Source organism: Epinephelus fuscoguttatus, linkage group LG16 (assembly GCF_011397635.1).
Source record: "Epinephelus fuscoguttatus linkage group LG16, E.fuscoguttatus.final_Chr_v1".
NCBI lineage: Eukaryota > Metazoa > Chordata > Actinopteri > Perciformes > Serranidae > Epinephelus > Epinephelus fuscoguttatus.
In genome coordinates this window covers 1,641,899-1,667,828 of record NC_064767.1, presented here as the reverse complement: position 1 = coordinate 1,667,828, position 25,930 = coordinate 1,641,899, and the positions used below count along the sequence as shown (strand labels likewise).

The window sequence follows — 25,930 nt, the reverse complement described above, 5'->3', positions numbered from 1 at the left end:
AGTCAGAGGCAGAGTCAGTCAACTGGCTAAATGAACAAATCCTAAGGAAAGGACACTAGGAACATCACACACACACACACACACACACACACACACACACACACACACACACACACACACACACGGAGTTGAGACGAACTGGCACTGAGAGAAAACAAGACACACACTCAAAACTCTGGTGAGTGGAAGGATAACGAGACACAGGTGAGGCTGATCAGGGCGGGGCCGACAGTCAGCACAGGTGAGGTCATCAAAGGGAGGGAAGACACACACAGGCAGGAAGTGAAGTGATCTGAAACGAGAGGAGATGTGAGTTTCAAAGTAAAACAGGAAACAACATCAATGCATGAAATAAAAAAAAGATGACTTTTGAAACTTGAGATGTGACGATGTATTTGTGGCTCTCATGTTTAATGTGTATGTGCTGCTGTTGTTTACCTCAGGTTTCTATGTTATGTTTTTATCATTGAAAAGAAATTGATAAATAAAATAAACAGAAATAAAACTTACTCCCAAGTTTCTTCGATATCATTTCTTTAACTTTTGTTGTCCATGTCAACCAAAAAGTTCAAGTTTCCAGAGCTGCCCAGCTCCTTGAGAGTTTTCTTTTGCCTCTTGGTTGCTTCTCTGATTGATGCCCTCCTTGTGTGGTCTGTCAGCTTATTGTAGGGCCATAATCTTTCCATTTTCTAATAATGGATTTAATGGTGCTCCGTGGGATGTTCAAAGTTTGGGATATTTATTTATAACCTGACCCTGACCTGTACTTCTCCACAACTTTGTCTCTGACCTGTTTGGTGAGCCCCTTGGTCTTCATAGTGTCGCATGCTTGGCGGTAGCCCTTGCTTAGTTTTATTTTGTTGTATAACAGTAACATAACATGATGTAAACACATCATATGAGTGACGTCAGTGTGCAATGGTTGTATTTAAATGACATACCTTGACTTTTGGTTTCATACGGGACACAAACTGAGGTCTCCTGGATGAAAGTTAGATTTTGTTTGACCCGTCTTCCTCCCCTCCAACCCAGCGCTGACTTTCTTGCTCATTATGCCGGAATTCCACTGGATGCGTGTCCGCTGCAGAACGGCTGCGCTGGTTATCCGCTGCGTGCTCCGCTGTCCGTCAACACCCACCGGCTGCGTTTGCTGTGCCGGACAGCGGGAGTCACGAGGACCCACGAGATCTGGTGAATTCACGCGTAATGGCGCGATATAACAAGATGTAGTTTCTATAAACAGAACCACAAACCAGAGGAGCAGTAGGAAGACATCTGGGTGCACCGCCATGATTAACATCTCCTCGTCCATGGTGTCAACGGGGTGAAATGACGTCTGAAAACCTCTGACCTGTTGACTTCAGGCCTGCCTCCGCCCATTATGACGTTTTCAAGGTGTAGTGCAGGGAAAAAAGTGTCAGTGGCTGCGTTTGACTGCACACTAATATTCCATTATTAGTGTGAATTTGATGCAGGTCATGTAAACAACATATTCTGTGTTGATATTCTTTGTACACGGCACATTTGGAATATGTGTCTTAGTTTGTGACACTCAGCCTCGTGTCCATTTATTGTCAGCTCTGTGCGTTGTGATGAGTACTGATCTAAAAATGACCATTATTTTGAAAAATCACATAAGAAACTGTCTGTGTTACTATTGTTGAAATTGTAACAAAAAGTATTGGTATCATATGGAATAAAAACAGTTTGGGGTCCCCTATACGTACAACTGCCGGTTAATAATGCAGTCATGCAAAGAAGAAGAAGAAGAAGAAGATGGGAGGTAACAGCAAACACCATGACAACACAAGCTGAAAACTGTGAACTCTGAAAATCTTTACCCTGGATGGAGTTGAGCAGTGAGCAGAGGGCAGTCTGTGTGTGGATGAAAGACCAAAACTTGTAGAAAAAGCTAACACCTGTGTACATGTGGGCCGGGCCTGATTACTGTGTGTGCTGTCTGCAGGTAGGACACAATGCTTCATTCATCCAGCAGCGTGTCATTAAAGTCAAACATGTTCCCACGAGGCCTAATTATCAGGGATTAGGTTCAAGGCTGGTCTGAGGTCAGCTGGATCCTGTTTCCTGTGAACTGTGTCACGATTTTGAATGTTGTTCTGTTGTGTGATTCCCAGAGGTGTGTCACAGTCCGCTGGTGTCCAGTCTGCTGCCATCGTCCTTCAGAAGCTCCTCGCAGTTATCAGGCAGCCACGGGCCGGGCTTCGCTAAGCTCAACCGGAGAGAAGGTGAGTGACGATAGCTACTGCAAACCATCGCTGTAGTTAATATCTCTGATGCTTTGTGTGGTGGAGACTCTTCTATGAACAAATGTTGATCACTTTTGCAGACATTTTCAGCCGTGTTTGCAGTGACTAAAGCAGCAACAAGTGGTCTGGAAACTTACAGCAGTGTCTGTAGCAGAAAGAAATCCAGTTTTTTTAGGGGAAGTCGAGACACTTGGGACCACTGCTCTATACATGTTAGTTTGAGTGACAGTTTTCAAGTGAAGATCGGGGGGCCCTGCGACTTTGGGCCCCTGAGGCTGTGCCCGGTACATCAGACAGGTACAGTGGCACCAAAAGTTTTTTACTAAGACATTGCTGCTTCTCTAGCAGGCATTGTGCCCCTAAAAACAGTATTTTAAGCCAAAACATACAGACCACTGTTTGAGATCAACAAACAATAAATATGCAAGTCAGTTGTTTCTCCTGCACCTCTTTAGGCACCACACAGGCGTCTTGTTGCGACTGATGTTTTCCAAGCAGTTTTTAAGCCCTAATGTTGCATCAGTGCAGTTCCAGCAACTTTTTAGCCACCAAAACAGGATATTTTGAGTCAAAACATGACCTTTTCATCACCATAACCAAGTGTTTTTTGTGCCTAAACATTACCACGTATCGGCTACATAACACCGTGAAATGTAACATATGTGGTTTGCAGAAACCTACAATACCTACAGCTGGGTTGTGTCATACTGTAAGAAGCAGTCGGACCAAACTTCACCAGGTGAGATTTTGTTACTTTAGATCACCAAATGAGGTTGATCTTTAGTGAGCTGTTGCTTCCAGCAGGGATAGTGAATCACTGCTGTTTCTCCTGCGCCCTTTAGGCACCAAACACGGACCCACTGCTGTTGTTCCAGCAGCTTTAAGGCACCAAACTTGGGCCAAACATCAGTGCAGGTCCAGCAACTTTTGAGCTATCAAAGCAGGACATTTTGAGCCACAAATGCACTTTTCCTCTCCATAACCAAGTGGTTTTTGTGCCTAAACATAACCATGCATCAGCTACTCAACACTGAGCAAATGTAACATATCTGTGGTTTGCAGAAACCGACCGCTGGTTTGTGTCATACTCTATGCATGCAGTCGGACCAAAATCTGCCAGGTGAAATGTTGCTGGCGTGGTGTGGCCGAACGCATGCGTGGACAGGAAATAGCGAGGGCAGGATTGTCAACATAAAGTACAGGAGCTTTAGCAGCGTCTCCTCTCTCTGCTGCTTTCATTGTTTTGCCGTGCAGCTACAAAACAAGAACAATATTTCCTGAATGAGAGCTCCCGTGTGTCTGCTGGATGTGTCAGTCAGCAGTCCATTGTTAGCAGGTTAGCCATTAGCAGGTGATAATCCAAGATGATTATCGGTGTCGTGTCTCTGTGTGTATAAAAGATTTGGCTGTTGATTTTGGATGCACGCCTCACTAGTGCAGTTTGGAGGAGTGCACACACATAAAACACACCTGAGTGGGAGCATACTGTGTTTAAGGAGAATATACTTTTCCTATAATAAGGAATAACGAGACATTGATCACTGGGGACTGAATGTTACTGTTCATAAGAAGCAGGCGCTCTCTCAGACCTGTAACACGTCAGCGAGGCCGCAGTGTGGTCTCTCAGCTCCTCCATGCCTCCCTCAGCTGTGCTCCCCAGTGTTCACATGTAAAATTTAGCAGTTTAACATCAATAAATTATCGCTGCGATCCTGTCCTCTTTTCTTCTCACTCTGTTTTTTAACCCCCAGTGTTTTCACTGGTCGTGCAGATGAAATAAGCAGTGAGAGGAAGCTCCCCTCTGTTTCTGTTGTGATGTGTTGCAGCAGCACCTCTCACCTCATGATTCATGTGCCTGCAGGACACACAGACACATCAAAGACATGTCTGTGCTGGATTCACACAGACAGACAGACACCTGACAGGGTGAGTGATGGACAAACAGATGAAGCCAGCAGCAGTGCAGTGGTCATCGCCTCCACTCTGTTGTATTTAGGTGCATATGTTGCAGGTGTAAATCACACACTTTGCAGAATGTGCTGATACAGGTGCGTTTAGAAAACACCTGTGTTTTTGGCTTGTTCTGGCAGGAAGAGTTGGCTCAGACACACTCGTACCAGAGACAAGAATCAGGCTGAAGTGCTGTGATGTCTTTGTCTTTCGACACACTAGAAGGTCTGAATGATTTTTGCCAGCTGGGAGACTGCAGGAAGCACAGCCTGCAGGTTGCTGTTTCCTCTGTGTGTTTGATGGCAAAAGCTGTGAGCAAACACACACACACACACACACACACACACACACACACACACACACACACACACACTTTGTTCCTTCACTTAAGTCAACCTGCTCTGTCTGTTTACTGAGCTGAGTTTAATCCACCTTAATGAGGACCTGATGCTTCTAAAGGAGATCAGATGCTTCTGAACAGCAAAACACAAGTTAGTTTATCTGCACGGAGGAAAACAACCCAAGTGTGAATGTTGCCATTGCACATTTCTGCAAACTGTGGATATGTTACTGGCACTTACGTAGAAGGTGATGAAGGTGTGGATAGTTTAAGACACAAAACCAGCTGGTCAGGATTAGGAAAACATGATTTGGCCCTAAAATACCAATTTTAGTTGCTACAAAATGTCCCAAACTCTACCAACTCTTGTCACTACAAACACAGCTGGATATGTTTCAACCTCTTATTTAAACCTCTTGCACTCCACCCCCATTTTGTAGCAAAAACGCCTAAAATGACATACCCAAATTAAAATGACTGTAGCTTCTGAACCGCTCTGACTACATGCATGCATGAGGTCTTGCCAGAAAGAAAACTCCCTGAAGTTTCTTGTGAAAGTGTCAGAAACACTCTAGGTGATACAGAGACAGAGTAATGGGCCTCTGAAGTCAGTAAAAAGTTGAAGATTTTGCCTAAAATAAAAAAAAAAATGTGTTTGAGGATGAATAACTGTCTGTGGCTTCATCTGAGCAGGTAAATGACACTGTGGGGCTGTAGGCACACTATCAATGAACACTTGTTTCAAATTTGAGGAAGACTGCTCAAAGTATGACCATTCTACAGTGTTTTTTCCATGAAAAGATCCAGGCGGAGCTCCAAATGACAAGTCGGTCACTCTGCTTCAAAACAGTACTATCAGTGATCAAACAACACTCAGCCAGCTTCAAACATTGTACCTTATTGAAATCAGGTGTGATTATGATAGCTGATGTTGTTTATGACACAGAAACACCATAAAATATCACCAAATAAAGCCATATGAAACGTGAAAGTCATGATCCCACTTTCTAGACGGTGTATCCCAAAAATAGTGGTAGGAGTGAGACTCTTACCTTTTATAAAACAGCTACGTGCCTGCTAACAGCTCCACATACGATTGTGAGTAATCCTTTAACTTTTCCCGTCGAAAAACGGCATGACATGACTTGTCACCACTCATCGCGATTTTGGACTTTGTGTGTTTAGGCTGCTCTGGTGCAAAATACGTAATAAATAAAAGAAAAACGATCACATGGTTTGATGACGTAGTGCGTCTGGGAGATACCATTCAACAGAGGAGGGGGGGAGCGAGGACGTTGGCGTCCTGGTGGAGTTAGAGAGGTTAAAAAAACCTACCTCAGTTTTAGATGTCCTGAACTCTTGTAAAAAAACAAACAAACAAAATACCATCAGCTCTTATCGCTATGAACACACCTGAAATCTGACGATTTCTTGTTTAAAGAAAACCCCAAAAAACCTGCTTTGCTGTCCCAAACACACCTGGAAATATCACAAACTCTCGATAACAAACACCCATTTTTGTTGCTACAAATACAACCAATGATGTCAAACTCTTGTTGAAACACAACAAACGCAACTGAAGATGTCCCAAATCTTTGTTAAAAAAATACCCACTTGTCTTGCTACAAATCTGGCTTTAAACACTCACTAAAAAATATGAGTTTTTTTTTCTACAAACATGGCTGGAAAATTAAAAAAAAAAAAAATCTCATTATAAAACACCTGCTTTTGTTGCTCTAAATACATAAATAAATACAGCTGGAAATGTCACTAACTTTTCACAAAATCTTCTTTTTGTTGCGACAAGCACAACCAAAGATGTTACAAACGTTTGTTAAAAAAGACCCTTTTTTGTTGCTACAAACATGGCTAGATATCCCAAACACTCGTTAAATAATACCTACATATTTCTTTATAGACACAGTTGGAAAATGTCCCAAACTGCCATTTAAAAAATCAGCAGTTTTGTTGCTACAGTCACGGCTAGAAATGTTCCAAACACTCATTGAAACATGTCTGTTTTTTCTCTGCAGACACAGCTGAAAATATCACAAACTTCAGTTAAAAATGACCCGTCTTTGTTGTTACAAACACAATTAAAGATGTCCTGAACTGTCCTTAAAAATACCATCTTTTGTCCCTATGAACATGTCTGGAAATGTCCAGAACTCTTGTTAAAAATACCCACTCTTGTCACTACGAGCACAACTGAAGATGTCCTAAACTCTGGTTAAAAAACAAACATGGCTGGAAATGTCCAGAACTCGGAAAGACAGTGAAGACGTGTTATTTATTTATTATTTTTTCATTTTAATCCGTCACCCAAACAAAGAAAGTAAAGCTGCTGATAAATGAAAAATATTTAATACTGTGTCAGCATCATTAACATGAACCGAGTGGTTACAGATGTGTTTTTAATTGCGCAGGCCATCGAGTACGCACACACATCTCTACAGATGCATCTAATTTGTAAGCAACATGCTGTAGATATTAAATATGCATACACAGATGATACAAACATGCAAACACACAAAGCTGTGAGATGTGATGAGCTCTGAGTGTTTCCTGATACAAAATCTTGCCGTCTCCGCTGTTTCATAGCGGCATTAGTTTAGCTCGTTAGCTTGTAATTCCTCCACAGTTTCTTGCTAGCAATAACGCCTCGCGGGTTACAATGCCTCATTGATTCACTGCTCCAGATCTGAATTGAATTAGAGTTGAGAACTGAATTAGACTGATCAATAAATCTAATTCACTTTTGAAAACCCACACTAACAAAGTCCATTGATTTAAAAATGAAAACTGCTTTAATTCCAGAGTCCCAGCTGTTCTCTGTCGAAATCACTGGATAAATTAAAATCCCCTGGACGCCTTCGTCTCCTCCAGCTGCTGCTGACGCTCCTCATCCTCAACAGTCATTCTCTGAGGAGTCGCCTCATTCAGAGTTAATTTACCAGCAAAATGAGCAGAGACTGAGAGGAAACACAAATTTGTGTAGGAGAAACACTGAGATGTTTCTGTGTCCTCCGAACACTGTTGACCTGAACGTTAACCCATGAATGACCTGGTCTCACTTCAGTTCCTTACCATGCTGGATCAAACAGTACTCAATAAATGCTTATAAAGTACAAGATGCATGCACTTTTGCATCTCTCATGTGGAAGAAACTGATTTCACCCAGACATACTGAGCAACACTTTCTCACCACGACCTCGTCACATACTGACGTTTGGTTGTGGACTTTCTACGTCAAGACATGCAACCAGGTCTCCTGACCCTCTCACGACCGATCGAAAACCAGTGTTTGGTCGATGACTTCCAGTGTCGGACACCGGCAAAAAAGCCATTACATCTAAATAATACACAGCCCGGCGGCATCAGTGGGAAACGCTGCAGAACAACAGTGAAAGTAAAGGTGACAAAGTACGAGTCAGCCGGGTGGGATAGATGGTGGACTGTTCGTTTTTCCTAAATCCAAACATGTGTGTTTGTTGATTAAGGAAAAGAATGTCAATACAGGGTGTTGTGCTTTTATTTTGAAAGAGACTGTATGCAAACTGTGAATTTCATTAATTTTGCCAATCTCAAACTCATCCATAATCGCCTACATAATCAGGCTCCCCAGGTGCTCAGTGACCTTGTGCTTCCTCTTGGGAACTGTAAGGTTCCCCTGTGTAGATCCTCGTTTGGACAAACAGCTTTTTCTGTCCGTGGAATAAATTGTGGAATTCTTTACCTACAGAAGCTAAACTGGATCCTGAGTAAGGTTTAAACTTTAAACTCAAACCGAAACAGTTTTTGAAAATGAATCATTTATGCAGTCATGACTAATTTGGTGCTTTCTATTCTATGGTGCTACTTATGTATTGCAGTTCGTGTCTTGTGTTGTTCTGTCTGTATTTTAATTGTTTGTACTTTGTTTGTACGTTACTTGTGTTCTTGTTGGGCATTGCAGATTAGCTCAGGCTATAAATGCTGAGGTGTGTGGTATGCTACATACTTGTCCCTATACACACAAACATTAAATAAATGTTTATTTCCTTCATCAACAGATACATGTGACATTTAGCCAACACACACACGTGGTTGGGTTTAGGAAAAAAGAACAGGGTTTGGCTTTACAATCTTACAGGAAGTGAACACAGCTGGTTGCTGGATGTTTCCACTGCCCCTCCTGCCCACCCTACTCTTCTACTTCTGCGCCCTTAGCCTACGCTGTTGTACTGCTGTGTTTCCCCGTGATGTTGCCGGGTGTCATTAAACAATGACCATGACAGGTGGTGTCTCACATTGACATGAAAAGACGGCTTTGTTGACGCCGGGAGTCACTGACCAAGCACCAGTATTTGAAGACTTCAGAGTGAGACCAGGTTTAATTTAATTAATTAACCTTTATTTAACCAGGAAGATCCCACTGAGATTAACAACCTCTTTTTCAAGGGAGACCTGGCCAAGATACGCAGCAGCAAGTACGAAGCGAAGTTACAAATTACACAGATAAAACACAAACAAATAAAAGAAAAAAGTATTGAAAAACAAGGACATGTAGTGGAGTCGACCTCAAGTATTCTTAGTTTGGATTTAAAGGCGCTCAAAGAAATGAACCCTGTTAGTTTCCAGTCATTTTGCAACATATTCCATGCTGAAGGTGCAGAGTACACAAAAGCCTTTTTACCCAATTCAGTACGGGCATATGGAACAGAAAGCAACAAGTAGTCTTGCGAACGAAAGGAGTAAGGACCAGCACTTCTCTGTGCAATTAAGGAACAAATGTAGGAAGGCAGTAGACCAAGTAATGCCTTATATATAGAAGTGTACCAATGACTGAGCCTTCGGGTGGCCAGAGCAGCCCATCCAACCCGAGAGTATAACTCACAGTGTTGTGTCAATGGTTCACAATTAGTAATGAACCTCAGAGAAGCGTGATCGACAGCGTCAGCCATATGAAGACATTTAGCAGACACATTCATATATAAAAGATCTCCATAATCCAACACTGGTAAAAAGGTAGCAGCAACAAGTCGCTTTTTTTGCATTAAAAGAAAAACATAGCTTATTTCAAAAGTAAAGTAATAAGTTGTCCTGAGTGAAAAGGCTGAACGCACCAGGATCACCTTGATTTTCCACTGAAACCTGCCGCCTGCAGGATGATTTGCCATAATCACACATGAACTGTGATTCTAGTGCCTTAAAATTCAATAAAACGCCATTCATCAAAATAGCTTCCTCTGCTGCTGCACTGCTGGCTGTTATTTAATAAATGGTCAAATATCACTGAATAATATTAAACCTTTAAATTAGTGATTCTGTGTAAATTGGAGGACTTTCAGGACATAATTTAGATGATAGGAAACATGTAGCGCACAGAGAGTAAAGTCTAATCCTCTCTGTACCAATGAACAGAGCCACAAGTCATCACATCTGCTGTTGATTTAGTGAAAACCTCTCCAGTATAGAAAGATTAGAAGTGTTACACATCCAGCTCCATTTGTCTCAGCCTGCCTGTCAGGGTAACGGTACATTATTGATGCACTCCTGATGGCCACAGGTTTGTTAGTTACAGTTTGACCAGTGCTGTGTTGCAGCATGGCTTTGTTCTGCCTCTGCTGCAAGTGTTCATATCCAGACATCTCAACTAGCAGCTTCTCTCTGTTCAACATCTGCAGAAAGCATTTCATCCAGACAGATTTCAGACAGGTAACCCTTTACACTGATATAGTCATCTCTGGCTGTGCTGTAGTAGGTCATCCAAGCTGGTCACCAAAGGTACAAGATCTGTCTCAGGAGGGAAGGTGACCCGTCTAGTGGCGATGAGATGTTAGCTCCAGAAAACACGTTGGCTGTGTGACAGTATGTGGCAGTATAGGTGGCATCAGGGGAAAATGTGCCCGGATAACAATGGAAGTTAAAGTGGTGGAAGTCCGAGTAGGGCGAGCGGACCTGGGTCCAACATCCACCGACTTCCACCTGGAGGCTAGTGGTCACTTCCTGTAGGATTGTAAAGCCGTGTTCTTTTTCCTAAACCCAACCACGTACGTTTGGTGTTGAAGGAAAAGAAAATTTGCAGTGTTGCTCCATCGTAGTGCTTTTATTTTGAAAGAGACTGCATGCAAACTGTACATTAGATTTGTCAAAGCCATCCTCACTGTGACCTCGTCACATGTCCACGTTTGGTCATGGACTTTCCACGTCCACATATGACGTCCAAGGTACCCTGGGTGTGTTGGTTGTTGACGTTCTGGGACGCCGTGTCAACTTCAGCCTGTTACATGCATTGTCTGTTTTCAGAATACACTTCTGTTTTCACAGGAAATGTACAGTTTGATACAGTCTCTTTCAAAATAAAAGCACTGTGTCAGTACAACAAAGGGAACTGACTTTTTTTTCCCTAACAACACACACATGGTTGGGTTTAGGAAAAACGAACAGGGTTTGGCTTTACAGTCTTACAGGAAGTGAACTCTGGTGAAAGTCGGTGGTTGTTTACAAAATGCTTGAATTTACAGATTTTTATTTTTTATATCTGTGGAAGGTATTTTATATTTACACACAGATTGTCGATCTGTTCTCACAAATATTATTGAGAAAATCTGTCTCCAGAGTCCAAATTGATTTTTCTTTAGTTTTCCCTGAAGGTTTTTGAACAACCTTTAACTCCACTGATACCACGCGGCTGCACTGGCTGACAGCCCGGACTCAAACGTTCTTATTTTACATAACTTTGTTCCAGACATTAATATGTGTCTCTAATCTGTGTCCGGGGCATAACAGTCAGTATGAGGGAAACCAGTGACAGAAGGACGACACTGATACTGTCTGTGGTTGTCGTTATTAATTAGACATTTGTCTTCAAAGTCACTCTCAAGTCAGCAGTCATCTTTTTAAATATGAAGAGAAGTTTTGATAAAAGAAAACCTCAGCTCCTCTGATATCAGCATGAGTAATGATTTATGGTTTTAAGTGTTTTAAGGTGGACTTTTTCCTGGACTCTGATCTCTTTCCACTCCTTATGTCTTCATGGGACTGTTTGAGAGTTAAGACTGAGGTTGCAGAGTTACTTTGCTGTTTCCTTCTGACCACCCCAGGCTCTCCTCCACCACCTAATGTTACCAGCAAGTCATCCACAGCAAGTTATTAATAACTTAATCTGAATATTAAAATATTTCCTGCTAAGCTTACCTGAATTCAGTGATTTCACGTACATATGATGCGAGTCAACATTAGCTATTTTAGCATTCAAACTTGCGCGAGCGTTTGGTATGAACACAACATGACATTCTGCAGCTGGGTGGGAAGCTTTGGCGAGCTGTATGTGGCCCATTGGGCGCCAGTTCGGTTGATACACTGTCGGACAGTGTCCGTTTGAAACGCTGACAGTAACAACATAGTATAAGAGCTGGAAAGTCCCTGTATGGTGAGTGGGAGGGGAGGTGGAGGGTCAAACAAACCCCGGACTTTCACCCGGCAGCCCACTGTTTGCTTTGATATTTATTTTAGGGCTGTCAAAATGATTTGTTAATTTTGATGAATTAATCACAAAAAAAATAACGTGACAAAAAAATTCAAGCTGTTAATGGCGTCCTGTGGTGCCCGCTGACCCGTGCATCACTGAAGGCCACAGTAGCTGTGTCCCATGATGGAGACAGACGGGACAACGCTGCTCGGCCCCGTGAATAGAGCATTTACATTCAAAAGATGCCCAGATGGAGCTGTTGACAGGAGCAGTGTTCTCTGCAGGTTCTGCAGTCAGGAACTTTCATACCATCAGAGAACTTCAGTCTGAAATATCACCTCAACACAAAGCATTTAGCAGCGAACCTGGAGGTCTGAGCTAGCACAGCCTCTGAGGCTGGCGCTAGCAGCCGCACTCGATCAGGTGTTCAGACTGAGTCAGTCTACCTGTGACCGACTCACTGACTCCCTTACAGAATGGGACGCAGACCAGTTTTGGAGGTAGAGGACAGGGGGACAACTGTGTCCAAAATCCAGCAGCTCTACAACACATCTGACAAAAAACTTTCATGGGAAAAGTTGATTTACACAATTTATTTAGATCAGTAATTATTAATTAAATTAATTATTTTAATCGCTTGACAGCCCTAGTTTATTGCTAACCCTAACCACTGAGACTGTATCAAACTGTACATTTCCTGTGAAAACAGAAGTGTATTTTTAAAGAGGACAATGCATGTAACAGGCTGAAGTTGACACGGCGTCCCAGTCCATGAACAAACGTCGATATGTGATGAGGTTCAATTGAGAATGTGTTGGAACATCAACAGCAGACCCAGGAGGGTATCTAACAATACGTAGACGTGACAGTGACAAAGCAGTGATGTGTGAGGACTCTGGATGAGAGTGAAGAGGCCCAGCCCTACTAACACATGCATACAGTCCACATGCATCTGTCCATATGATGTCCTGGAAGCAAAATGTCACTTTGGTCTGACGCAGCACAAACACACACCTTCTGGTGTTTGAATTATTGACTGTGTCTCATCTCATGGTCCCCTGCTCCGGCCCTCAGATTAGATGAAGGTCTGAAGGAACCACATGAATATTGTATAAGGCTGTTGACCATAAAGGCCTCGCTGCAGCTCACATTATGCACAGAACAGTCCTTAAGCTTCAGATTAAACTCTTGTGACTGCTCCAAATTAAACATGAAAGAAACACGTTGATAAAGCCTTGGAGCTCAGGGCTGTATAACAAACTTTGAGTCTGATGAAATAAGTTTTGTACGATTTGTCCTCAGCTCTGCATGAAGCTTTCTTATTGTCGATGATATTTAAAGAGACTTTGTTCATATGTTTTAATTAGTTTTATTTCCCTTTGATTTTCCAGCACTCTTAAATAACTTTCTAGAGAAGGTGTTCTGAAATTAATGCTGTTATCACATCTGGTCTGTTTTTCATGTAGCAGCCAGGTGTGGAGGAACACAAGTCATCTCTCATGTCTTTGGATGAAACAACTCTGTCTTTGTCTCTTGCAGGAGCTGGAGGTTGGTCTCCTCTGAGCTCAGACAGATACCAGTGGTTGGAGGTCGACCTCGGTGGGCGGACACAGATCACTGCTGTTGCAACGCAGGGCCGCTACGGCAGCTCTGATTGGTTGACGGACTACCTGCTGATGTTCAGTGACACAGGACACAACTGGAAACAGTATCGCCAGGAAGACAGCATTGGGGTGAGTGCGTTAGAACGGACTCATCAATGACAGGACAGTCAAAACAAGCAGCAGAGACAGTCGGCTTTTTTTTCACAGCTGATGTTTTTGACATGTCCCTGTAGGAGAAGCACAGGTGTTGTTATTGACATGAACAATAGCTCTGTTGACCGTGAGCCAACGTGCACAACACCACGACCCTGAAACCAGATTCACTCATTTTATTTATTAAAAAACACACACCTGTGTTTTGCATTGTGACAAACCAAACTCAGAAAAATGCTGCTGTTGTTTCTTTGAAGGTTGACAGTATGTAACTGGCTGAGTGAGAGAGAACAACTGAAATTCAACAGGACGTTTGCATTGCAAATCCTTGACGAATACAGTAAAAAGACACAATATCTGATGTTCAAACTGATCAACTGTTTTGTTTTTTGTGAATATATACTCATTCTCCATGTGAAGAGAACGGGGCGCCAGTGGTGGACCTGCCAGTTCTGGTGTTCTCTGGTGAATGATGGAGCTGCACGGTGCTGGGCTGTGAGCACAGGTCCCACTAGAGGACGTGGGGCCCTCATGCCATCCTCATGGAGTCTGTTTCTGACAGTGTGGTCAGAAACATGCACACCAGTAGCCTGCTGGAGGTCATGCTGTAGGGCTCTGGCAGTGCTCCTCCTGTTCCTCCTCACACAAAGGAGCAGATAGCGGTCCTGCTGCTGGGTTGATGCCCTTCTACGGCCCTGTCCAGCTCTCCTGGTGTAACGGCCGGTCTCCTGGTATCTGGTATCAACCTGACTGGGCTGCAGGTACGGCCTCATGCTACCAGTAGTGCCAAGGACACTAGCAGAAGACCAAACTAGAGAAGAATCAGTCAGGAAGGATAAGGAGAGAGCAACTGTCTGTGGACACCACATGTAAAACCATTCCCTTTTTGGGGGTTGTCTTGCTTTTGTCTCTCCATTGCACCTGTTGTCACTTTGATTTGAGGACAGTATCAACTATCTGACAAAACCTGCTGCCTGGAGGTTCATCCAAACTTTTTATGTCATCCTGCATCCTGTTTTTATTTATGTTTTGCATAGCGTCCTAACTTTTTTGGAATTGAGGTTGTATAACGTGTCCATTAACAGTCCTGAGGCGTCACCCTGCAGACAGCAGGAGCAACACCATTTACAGACAACAAACAGCATGAAAACTAAACCACCTTTTCCAAAGCTGTTGGTACCAGCCATCACCAGCTCTTCAGTGATGATTAATGATGATTATCAGATGGGCAGACAAAGCCCTGTGAACTATATAAAGATGGTGTACACAGCACTGCAGAACATTAATTGAAAAAGCTGTGCGTCTGTGGAGAATGCCTGGCCCAAAATTCAAACAGTACCTCAGGAGAAACACTTCAATTTATTCAAATTTTCCAAATCTAAAGGAATTAGCATCTCATTTACGCGTACATTTCCCTTTAAAATGTTCACCTCTCTCTAACTCGAACTCTGCTAACCACATTACACTTTAGAGGCAGCCGAGCATTTCCTGGAAGCTCCTGGTACAGACAGAAAATTCTCCCCATTACAGCGGTGCTGTGACGAACAGCTTCAATTTAAAGTTGATGAGAGGTAAAACTCTCACAGCGAGGGTAAAACTAATGTCAGGCTAAGACTCCTTCACAGAGAGAACAGAGAGGGGCTTCTCTTGGCTTAAAAGCTTGTTGATTTCACACTCAGCATAAATCAGGATAAATCCACAGCATGTCCCACAAGTCCTCCTAAAGCTCCTCATATTAGTCAGCCCAGTTTATTGTGGCTTTCAAGGAACACAGTTGACTGCCGAGCAGCTTCATCGGTCACAATTCCTCCTGGATCTCTCTTTCCTTTAAGCTCAGAGGCCAGAGTTTGTGAGGCTGAGTAATGCTCTCTCCTCCTCTAATTTCCTCCCTCCCTCCTCTCATCTTCTCTTCCTCTCTTCACATCCGCTGCGAAGATGCGAAAGAACAGATGGTGTTGGGAATAGTCTCTAATCAGGGAATAGAGCATCCTTAAGTGTTAATGGAGGTAAAGGGAGTGGAAGTACATCATAGATTTCCCTTTGGAACAGGTGAAGACGCCGATTCTGTTAATGAGCGTCATCCTGAATTGCACATACGGCTCTGTGTGCTGAAAGTGAGAAAAACCAGAAAGTGGCAGTAAGTGATCATTAAAGTGCGGGAGAACATGACTGTGTGGAGGTTGAGGTAATCGATGATAAGTTTAACTTTACAGAGTTAGTTGCACGAACCTTGACTCACAGTTTTAAACGGATCATTTGTAATTTTGTTCCCTTTTTATGCCTCCACGCCTTCGGAGGCGTTATGTTTTTGGGTTGTCCGTCCGTCCATCCCATTCTTGTGAATGCGATAAACGTCCTCTTGGACTCAAGGATGAACTGATTAGAATTGGGTGGTCAAAGGTCAAGGTCACTGTGACCTGGTCCACCGCATTCTCAAGAACATGATGATATCTCAAGAATACCCTGAAGTTCTTTAAATTTGGCACAAACATCCACCAGGACTCATGCATGAACTGATTAGAATTTAGTGGTCAAAGATAAAGGTCACTGTGACCTTGTCCGTGTTATTCTTGTGAACACAATATCTCAAGGGCTCCTTGATGGATTTTTTTTTTGTTTTTAATTTGGCACAAACATCCACCAGGACTCATGAATGAACTGAATTAGAATTTGGTGGTCAAAGGTCACTGTGACCTTGTCTGTTGTTTTACTTCAGGGTAATTCTTCAAATTTGGCACAAACGTCCTCTTGGTTATAAGGATGGACTGGTTAGAATTTGGTGGTCAAAGGTCAAGTTCACTGTTATCTCTTGTCCTCATTTTCATGAACATGATATCTCAGGAAAGTCTTGAGGCAATTTCTTCAAATTTGACACAGATGTTCACTCAGCTCAACAATGAACCGACAAGTATTTAGTAGTTAAAGGTCAAGGTCACTGTGACCTCACCTGTCTTATTCTTGTGAACCCAATATCTCAAGGACCCCTTGATGGATTTTGTGTTTAAATTTGGCACAAACATCCACTTGGACTCAAGGATGAACTTATTAGAATTAAGTGGTTTAAGGTCAAGGTCACTATGACCTCTTCTGTCTCATTCTTGTGACGCCAATATGTCAAGGGTGCTTAATGGATATATATATATTTTTTAAATTGAGCACAAACATCGACTTGGACTCAACAATGAACTGATTAGAATTTGGTGGTCAAAGGTCATGATCACTTTGACCTTGTCTGTCGCTTTCTCATGAACGTGATAGCTCAAGACCACCATGAAAGTATTTCTTTAAATTCGGCACAAGCATCCACTTGGACTCAAGGATGAACTGAATTTGGTGGTCAAAGTCACTGTGATCTCTCATCCGTCTCATTTTTGTGAGAGGACTCACCCCTCCACCCCTTCAAATTTGGCACAAACATTCACTTGGACTCAACAATGAGCTGACTAGAATTTAGTGTTTGAAGGTCAAGGTCACTGTGACTGCATGAAACATGTTTGGCCATCGTACCATGGTAAGACGGCACAGAGCAGTAATATTTGATAATATGTAGTGAAATTAGAGAAAGTAATTTTCCGTACATGTCGTATTAATGGTCGCACAGACCCTGCCTCCATTTAAAAAGGTACAATATTATGACCTCCTCCACCATTTAGTGCCATCTGCAGTATCGGCCATATCTGACATTATAAAGGACACATGGAAGTATGAGGGCAGTGACGTTTACAACGTTTGAAACAGACGGATCTATGTTAGTATATAAGAGTCGATACAGCAGGAGCTGGTCCTGTTGGAGCCACATGTGACGCCACTTCCTGTGACTTAATCTAGTTATTACTGCCCAGGTGACTGAATTTAAAACTGAATTCAATGGTTTTCATTATCATGGGAAGAAGCTACGACATGATCATGTAGATAAACAAGAAGCGTCCATCATTGTCAAACTACCAAACAGAAGTGTCTCTGGAGAGCTTGAACTCTCAAACAGTGCATGCTGGGACGTCTGCTGCTGTGCTGATGATGCTTCTTTAGAAAATTAATTGAATGAGTCTGGTGATTTCTCAGTTGAATATTCTTTCAACTCATTACATTCAAGTTTACAAGACTAGAGAAGTTTTGGAAATGAAGCTCTGAAAAGAAAAATACTCAACAACAAAGAGTTTTGTGACTTTCTGTTCGTAATCCCAGTTTTTTTTAAAGCTTTTCAGAGGAAAATTCTTTCCCTTCTTCTTCCCTCAAACCATTTTAGTTTCTTTCTCTTTCTGTGTGTAATCAAAGTCTCCATTTGGAGGATTTCCTTCTTCTGCTCAGGTCCTATTTCAGAAGCCAATGCCTCAACTAAATGAGCTGCTGTTCTCAGCAGGGAGCGGCCATTTGTGGAGGTTAAGACTGTTTTCTGTCAGGCTCAGCTGTTCAAAGCTGTGAGATCCTTGTTCCACAGACTTAAACTCTGATGATGAGAATTTACCCACATAAGTCAGCATTATAGCAGACGTGTCACAGCAGCACATGGATGCAGATGTGCTCGAGTACTCACACAGCCTAACCACCAGGATAAATGTTACACTGGTACGTTATTATGTAGCAGAACTGTTTTACTGATGCTGTGGTTCAGTTTAGGCACAAAACCACTTAGTCGTGGTTCGGAAAAGATCATGTTGGTCTAAAATGCCTGGTTGTATGGGGCAGAGTCCCTGCTGGGAAAACAGCCACAGGTTGCTAAAAACACCCATGTTTGGTTTCCTTAAATTCTGCGGGATATACTACAATGGGTTGCCAATTAACAACAAAAAAACAAACAAACAGATTTGCTTGCTATAAGACGCTTGGTGCCTAAAAGGGCGCAGGACAAACAGCAGTGAGTCGCATAAAAACAACCACAGTAGTTGTTTGCCCTGGCATGAAGCATGCTAAAGCTCCAGGGATCGTAACACCAAGTCCTAACTGATAAATGTCTTACGTGACACAGCTCCACGGGGAGGTCAGAGGTCAGTCTGGAGGACCTGTAGGGATTCAGCTGCTGGTTCAAGGACATCTCATCTGGGTAGACGGGCAGCATCACTCTCTGAGCCGTCCTGCGGCCCCGTTACGTCCCAACAGTGCTCAAGTTCTGCTGCTTCATTTTAGGTTGAGTTTACAGTATTTGCATATAAAATAAAAAAGGAACAAAGTGATCAGAGGAGGTACAACTGTGAGTGAAACTCTGAAATGGCAAAAGGCAGAGAGAAGAAAATCAGGACAGAAATCAGAAGTGGAGGTAATTTAGGAGGAGCAGCTCACAACTCAGACTGCAGCACAATCAAATACAATGAGACGACTTCACCACAGTGCTTTTGCTCTGCTGTTCCCTGTGAGGAGAAACAGGAAGTAGACTATGGTGGAGGAAATGTGCATGGTTTTTATAATGAAAGCTGATAAAGGGTTAAAGATCAAGTCCAACTTTGAGCTTTAAAGGTTAAAACAAATCCAGAAAGAGCGAGTTCGGATCGCAGAGGTTAATAAAAGTCACTCTCGGCGGACCGAGTGTTTACCAAAGCGTCTAAAACATAAAAGTACAACCGCTGCTTCACAAATCTAATTTTCTACCTGATTGAGAATCCATTCAGCAGGAACGTGGCTCTATCTCCACAATATTCCCTTCATTAAGAGGAAAATCAAACGTCGAGTCTGAGGTGGGGGGGTGGGGGGTGGTGGGGGGGTGCACTCCAGCTTCAATAAAAAGATTAAAGAACGTGTTCACTTATTTAGTCGTAAGATTGCCTACAGTAAATATCCACTCACAGTTATCTTTGTGGCGTGTCACGAACAGAAGATGGACAGATGCTCAGAACATGAGCTAACCTGCTGCTGCGCTTTGTTTTTCAGGCTTTCCCCGGGAACAGTAACGCAGACAGCGTGGTCCAGCACAAGCTCCAGCATCCGGTGATCGCCCGCTACGTCCGCCTCATCCCCCTGGACTGGAATCCGAATGGACGGATTGGACTCAGGCTGGAGACCTACGGATGTCCTCACAGTCAGTTTGGGCTTTTTTTTTTTAAAAGATGAAAGTAGAAATGATACCTTCCTGTTTCACGTCACTGAACGGGACATCATACGGTTCTCTGTCTGAACTTCTTTTCTGAGATGAAAGTGAAACTTTATGAAAAAAACAAACTCTTATTCACAAGAATATTTTTTTCCTTTAGATTATAAAGTGATGAATTTGTCAAAATAAAATTGATGCATTTGGTGTCTTGATCAAAAAACAAACAAAAATAAGTTTTTCAAATGTGATTTTATTCCATGAATTTATCACTTTAATCTAAGAAAATGTCCAATTTTTTCCTCAAAGAAATTTGACCTTAACCTCAGAAAATGTGGGAGTTTTTGTTAAAACTTTATGATTTAATAATCTTTAACAATAATCAGTTTTCTCCCCCATATAATTCTGATGTTTTTCCATGAATTTATGACTTTAATCTCAGGTAATATCCAGCTTTGTTTCGTACATATTTGAGACTTTAGTGTTAAAAAAAATCCTGAGTTTTTCTTGAAAATGTATGATTCAATAATCTCAAATAATAATGAAGTGCCCGTAAATTTGATTTGATTTTTGATTTGCTTTTTTTCGATGAATTTAACACTTTAATCTCAGCTAATATCTAGATTCTCAAAAATTTATGATTTAATAGTTTTTTCTCTTGTTAATGTGAGTTTCTTATATATTTATCACTCTAATCTCAGAGATTATCCAATTTTTCTAATAAATTTACAACTTTAATCTTTTTAAAATCTAAGTTTTTTTTTTTACTTTGAATGTTAATCCCTGGATTCCTTTTTTATCTATTAATTTGTCACCTTCAATGGCTTTGATATGCCATTGTATGAATTGGCTAAAATTTTCTGAAGGAAGAAGTTTGATCGGGGGCAGATTGAAGGAGCATATGTCACTTTATTTTCAGTCTTATAATATTTCTATTTTGTTGTGCATCTAACAACTTGAACAGTTTCAACTGTTTGTTAAAAACTACAATCAATGAGCAGTGTTGGGCAGTAACGCGTTATTAGTAACGTGTTACAGTAACGCTGTTAGTTTTGGCAGTAACTAATACTCTAACGAGTTTTTAAATTCAGTAACTCAGTTACCGTTACCAAACGGTGCGTTACTCCGTTATTTTTGGCCAGGTTTTAAAACGGCATGCAGCATGCAGTATTCCTTCACAAACTGAAGTTCCCTTTCACTAAAACATTTTAGCCCTAAACAATAAACGATAGTCAAGTCAAATAGAGGTATATGAACAATTCTTACCAGAGCATCTTAATGAAACACGTCTCGGCTCGGCCACGCTTTGGAAAGCAGAGCTAGATGGTAAACAAACATGGCAGCACACCGGTAAGGTAAGACAACACGTTTACGTGTCGTTTTCTATATGTTCTGACATTTATCCTAACGATATGAGGCGGTCTTTGTGGAAAAAAAGCTTGTTTAGTGGACTAACTTTGCACTTGAAGGTTGCCCGTTCACTTATGTTTTAACAGGTCTGACGCTACTATGCACCCCGGCTGTATCTAGGCTAACGGCTAACATGCTAACTATTATTTCTATGTCACTAGTCACTTGAAACAAATTTAGGTCTTGTCTCGTCTACAGAACAAGGATGCACTGTAATATCACTGTTTAGTCATAAAATTTCTGTTTCCATCAACTTCTTTTTCATCAAGAAACTTCTGTCTTATCCAGGACTAAAACTTTTTTTTTCCTAACGCATGTCACATTTCAGATTTAATGTGCAAACTAAAAAACACACATACAGTATGTGCACACAGCACTTAACAGAGATGAGGAGCATATGGGGAGGAGGCAGCAGATCAGGTCTGACTCTGAGCGAGCCTCTGTGGCACCTGCAGGACAGGTGAGGAATGTGCACAGAAAGCAGAGACAGTACGTGAGGAGAAGAAGTGAGGACGGAGGAGACAGGAGAGGACACTGCAGCCGAGGCTGTGACAGTAACAGACGGCCTCTCCCTGCGTCTGCTGCTCAGAACAGAAAGATTCATTACGTTACATGAACGCAGGCAGAAGTCATTTGTCTGTGAGAAGTCAAGCCAGTGTGAAAAGTTAATCAGTCCGTCTTTGCCCCCAAACAGGAGTCCCTCACACTTGTCATGCAAATCCATCGATGCAGTTAGATTAAACACAAACTCCGTCCAGCTCTGTCAACAAAAGGTGATGAAAAACGAGACGCACTTCTCGAGTAAAACCAGGAAATGATGACATCTGTGAAGGAATATTAAATGACTTGTGATATCTCTAAAGAGGGACTGAAACATCTCAGTGCTGTTGTGAAACGTTTTTGTGACGGTGCTGCAGGAGTGAATGATCTCTGAGAGAGTGTGTGTCTGCTGCTCTGTTGGTTCAGTTTGATTTAACTTCACTCTCAGACAGAAGAAATGAGTTTTGATTGGACTCTGAGGATTCTGGCATCACTTCCTCATTTGATCCGAAAGGTAAAGAGGAAACTTTTGAATGATTTCAGTTTGATTGTGTCAGCAGTGAACGGCTCGGATTCATCTGAGCTGACATTTCTAATTTGATGCTTCGATAGAGACACTGTAGGCAGGAGCACGGCTACACTCTGCGTCATGATGGTTAGTGTATCATTTTCTGTAGAGTGATCCATGCTCCATATTCAGACAGCTCATCTGTTAGCTGCTCTGGAGAGTGTGGACATTTTATTTATGCTTTATCACTCACTCACCAGACTGTCATAGCCCAGACCAAAATGTTGGCATCGTACATTTCTGCAACCACAAACACTTTAGATCTGTTTGTTTCGTGTGAATCATATCAGCGTTTCTAAAGTGACGTAGAATATGAGCTGGCCCTGTCCTGTGGAGGCGGAGGGGATGGTGGATGGTGTTGTTACAGACCCAAATGCAGAACAGCAGGCAGGCAGATGGTTTTCACAAACGGCGTGCTTTAATGCAGCTCGTTAAACTCCTCCAAAACAGGCAGGCACAACTCACAGAACCAAAACTAAACTGAGAACAATTCAGGACGGAGAACATGAGACATCAACACAGAAGCAGCACAAACACAAACACGCAAAACTAAACACCAGAACAAGACGAGGGTTGCAGCAATACACAGGTTTTAAGGTAAACCCTCTGACTCATAATAAGATCAGTTCTGTGATACTGCAATGTTTTCTGAGCCGGTTATCGTACCGTGAAAATCTCATACCGTTGCAACCCTGAACAAGACACAGCTGGAGTGGGCGGGCTCGGATGAAAGGAGGGAAACACAGGGACTGGCTGACAGCGAGGGTGTGGTGGAGCAAACAAGACAAAGACAAGACAGGTGTGTGTCAGGAAAGAGACAAAGGTAGGAAATAATGCAAGACGTGATGCGAGAGGAGAATAGACCTTTCCCAGTTCTGCACCTCCTCGACTCCTCGATGCTTCAGCTTGAGCCCCACAAATCGATCTCATGTCTCATTTTGGTGGCAATTTTGGGATTTCCACAACTTTGTATTTTAACAAACACCTCCTACAGATTTTGTCAAATCAACTTCAGGTTTGGTACAGATCACCCTGAGACCATGCTGATCAAACGTTATTAAAAGCTTTTCTCTATGTCAAGGGGCGTGGCCGCTATGGCGCCGCCATATTTGATGCATCACCATGCATATTCCAGCAACTCTCTCTCCCACATACTTCATCCTAACTGCTTCAAAATTTCTGTACATGACAAGAGCCCTGCCCTGCACGCCTCCTATTCTCATACTCACTCTAAGTCATAGCGCCCCCTTGTGGAAACAGGAAATGCCATATTTTTATATTGATAAACACCAACACCATGGTAACTGACCCAGAGTTTAAGTTAGCTCTCAGTCTGGAACAGACAACCCAGAGTTTCCCTCATCTTGGTTAACTTACTCTGAGTTTTCACATAACTGCTTCAGTGGTGCGGGAGAGCGAGGGCCCGATCACAGCTGCCTGCAGCTTTAATTTATCATTCTTGTTCTTATAATATAAATTCTGAACCTGAACAACACACTGGTGATGAGGATGATGCAGACTGAGCAACAACACCATGCTCACGGTTTATTAGATGATCTTTAAAAATAATTTGTTTACTAAAGTGTTTGTGGAAACTTTTGGTTTTATAAAATTCCAGAAGCATGAGCACAGGATCATTTCACAGAGCATCCACGACGGCTTTACAAGTTTTGTTTGTTTGTGTGTCATCAGCTGAAGGTGCAGAGAAATGATTTATGATGAAATCAGTTTGTTGGATCTCTACAAACAATACACTGCCAACTCCTCTGGAGAGAGACGGATTAGAGGAGAGATTTAAATAGACGTGTTGTAAGAAACAGCTCTGCACTTCTTCAAGGAGAATCTAAACGTTGTCTCCGCCACACGCTGCACGACTGTTCTTTTCCTCACGCGTCACTGAGTGTGTATCTGTGGCGTTAAAATTCTGCCAAACTGTAACTTCGCACATATAAGTCTTTGTTGTCTGCAAATTCTAAATGTGTTTATTCTCAACTAAAAGAGTCTTGATCTCTTCAGTGCTGCACTTTCACAAAATTAAGACATCTGCCATTTAAACTCAGCTCTGTGTGTGTGGACGTTTGTTTCCTTCCTGCTGACGTGTTTAGTTGAAGATCCTGAAACACTAAAGGAAAGTTTTGACTCATCAGAGTAAAGTATGGTTTTGTTGTTTCTCAGACTCTGACGTGGTGAGCTTGGACGGCCGCAGCAGCCTCCTCTACAGGCTCAGTCCCCGGCCGAGGCGGATCACCAGGGAGAGCATCTCTCTGTCATTTAAGACCCTGAGGAACTCTGGGACACTGCTGCACGCAGAGGGACAGAGCGAGCACAGCCTCAGCCTGCAGTTAGAGAAAGGAAAGCTTCTGCTGCTCCTCCGAAAAGGTACGACTCTGGTCTCTGATTGGTCAGACTCTACAGTGCTGCTGTCTGTCTGTCATTATCTGAGAAACTATCAGACGTCCTAACAGAGTGAGTCTGTAATGGTTCGGTCTCCATGGAGATATAAGGGATTATGTCACAGAGCCAGGCATTTACTCCTCATGATAACATGCATGTCGTTAATCTCTCTCTGTGACTGTGTGTTACAATACTTTTATATCAGTAATGAATGAGATACTGTTTTGTTGCTCTCCCACAGATCTATCAGTTGACAGTCTCTTGGTGTTTGTTGACCACGTCTGTTTTTATGCGGCTGCCGTCTGCACATGTACAGCATCTGCTTTGGTACTGTGACTTAAAGGGGCCCAGACTGTGCTGCTATAATGTCTAATTGTGTTGGAAAAAAGTCCAAATATGGCTGAAAATATAAGTTTCTGAAACAAAATATTTGTAAATGAAAAATGGCTAGAAAGTGTTAATAAAAAGTCAAACTATAGTCCCAAAAAATATTAGTATATTGTCCAAAAAAAAATTGGAAAATAACACAGAAAAATAAATGTAATGATCTAAAATAGTTAAAATAAAAAAAATAGAGTTAAATTTTCCAGAAAATATTACTAAAGTGTCCCAAAATAATCACTTAAAATGTTTTATCAGTAGCTTGCCCAAGAGAAATATTAATAAAATGTCCAAAAATGTGAAAAACATTGGTAAAATATCAAAATATTATTAGTTAATTGTCGGACAAAGTATTTGTAAAATGTCCAAAAAAAGAAACAATTGCAGAAAATGTCCAGAAAATGGCTGAAAAATATTCATAAAATTTTATCAAAAATGATGAAAAATAGCAGTAAAATATCAGAAAAATATTAGTAAACTGTCCAACAAAACATTTGTAATATGTTCAAAAAATAATTCCCCAAACTGTTCCAAAAATATTGATAAAATCTCCGAGTTATATTAGCATAATGGAAAACATCAGTAAGATGTCAGAAAAAGAAATCAGCTAACGTCTGACAAAATTAACAGATAAAAAAAATGATATCTCAGATCGGGCTTCAGACTTATTTAACAGACATATTGTGTCACATTTTAAAGGGTTGAGGTCAGAGTCACAGACATTATCCAAAGCAAAGCAGGCTCCGGTGTTTTTGGAGTGCGGCCCACAGTCGATCCTAAAACTCAGGATCTCTCAGTTTCCCATCGTTATGGATGTGCGTGTGTGTATGAAAGAGCTGCAGTGCTCCAAA

At 42.0% G+C, this 25,930-nt stretch overlaps 1 protein-coding gene across 1 annotated transcript in view; it reads left to right on the top strand.

The window, feature by feature from the left end:
• The window catches only part of LOC125903018 (contactin-associated protein-like 4), a 105,055-nt gene that overhangs the window by 28,671 nt on the left and 50,454 nt on the right, over positions 1–25,930 (top strand). The window contains exons 2-5 of the mRNA XM_049599605.1: positions 2,136–2,246; positions 13,550–13,743; positions 19,630–19,777; positions 24,480–24,683. Of these exons, the coding sequence (XP_049455562.1) occupies positions 2,136–2,246; positions 13,550–13,743; positions 19,630–19,777; positions 24,480–24,683 (657 nt within the window). The remainder of the gene's footprint in view (positions 1–2,135; positions 2,247–13,549; positions 13,744–19,629; positions 19,778–24,479; positions 24,684–25,930) is intronic.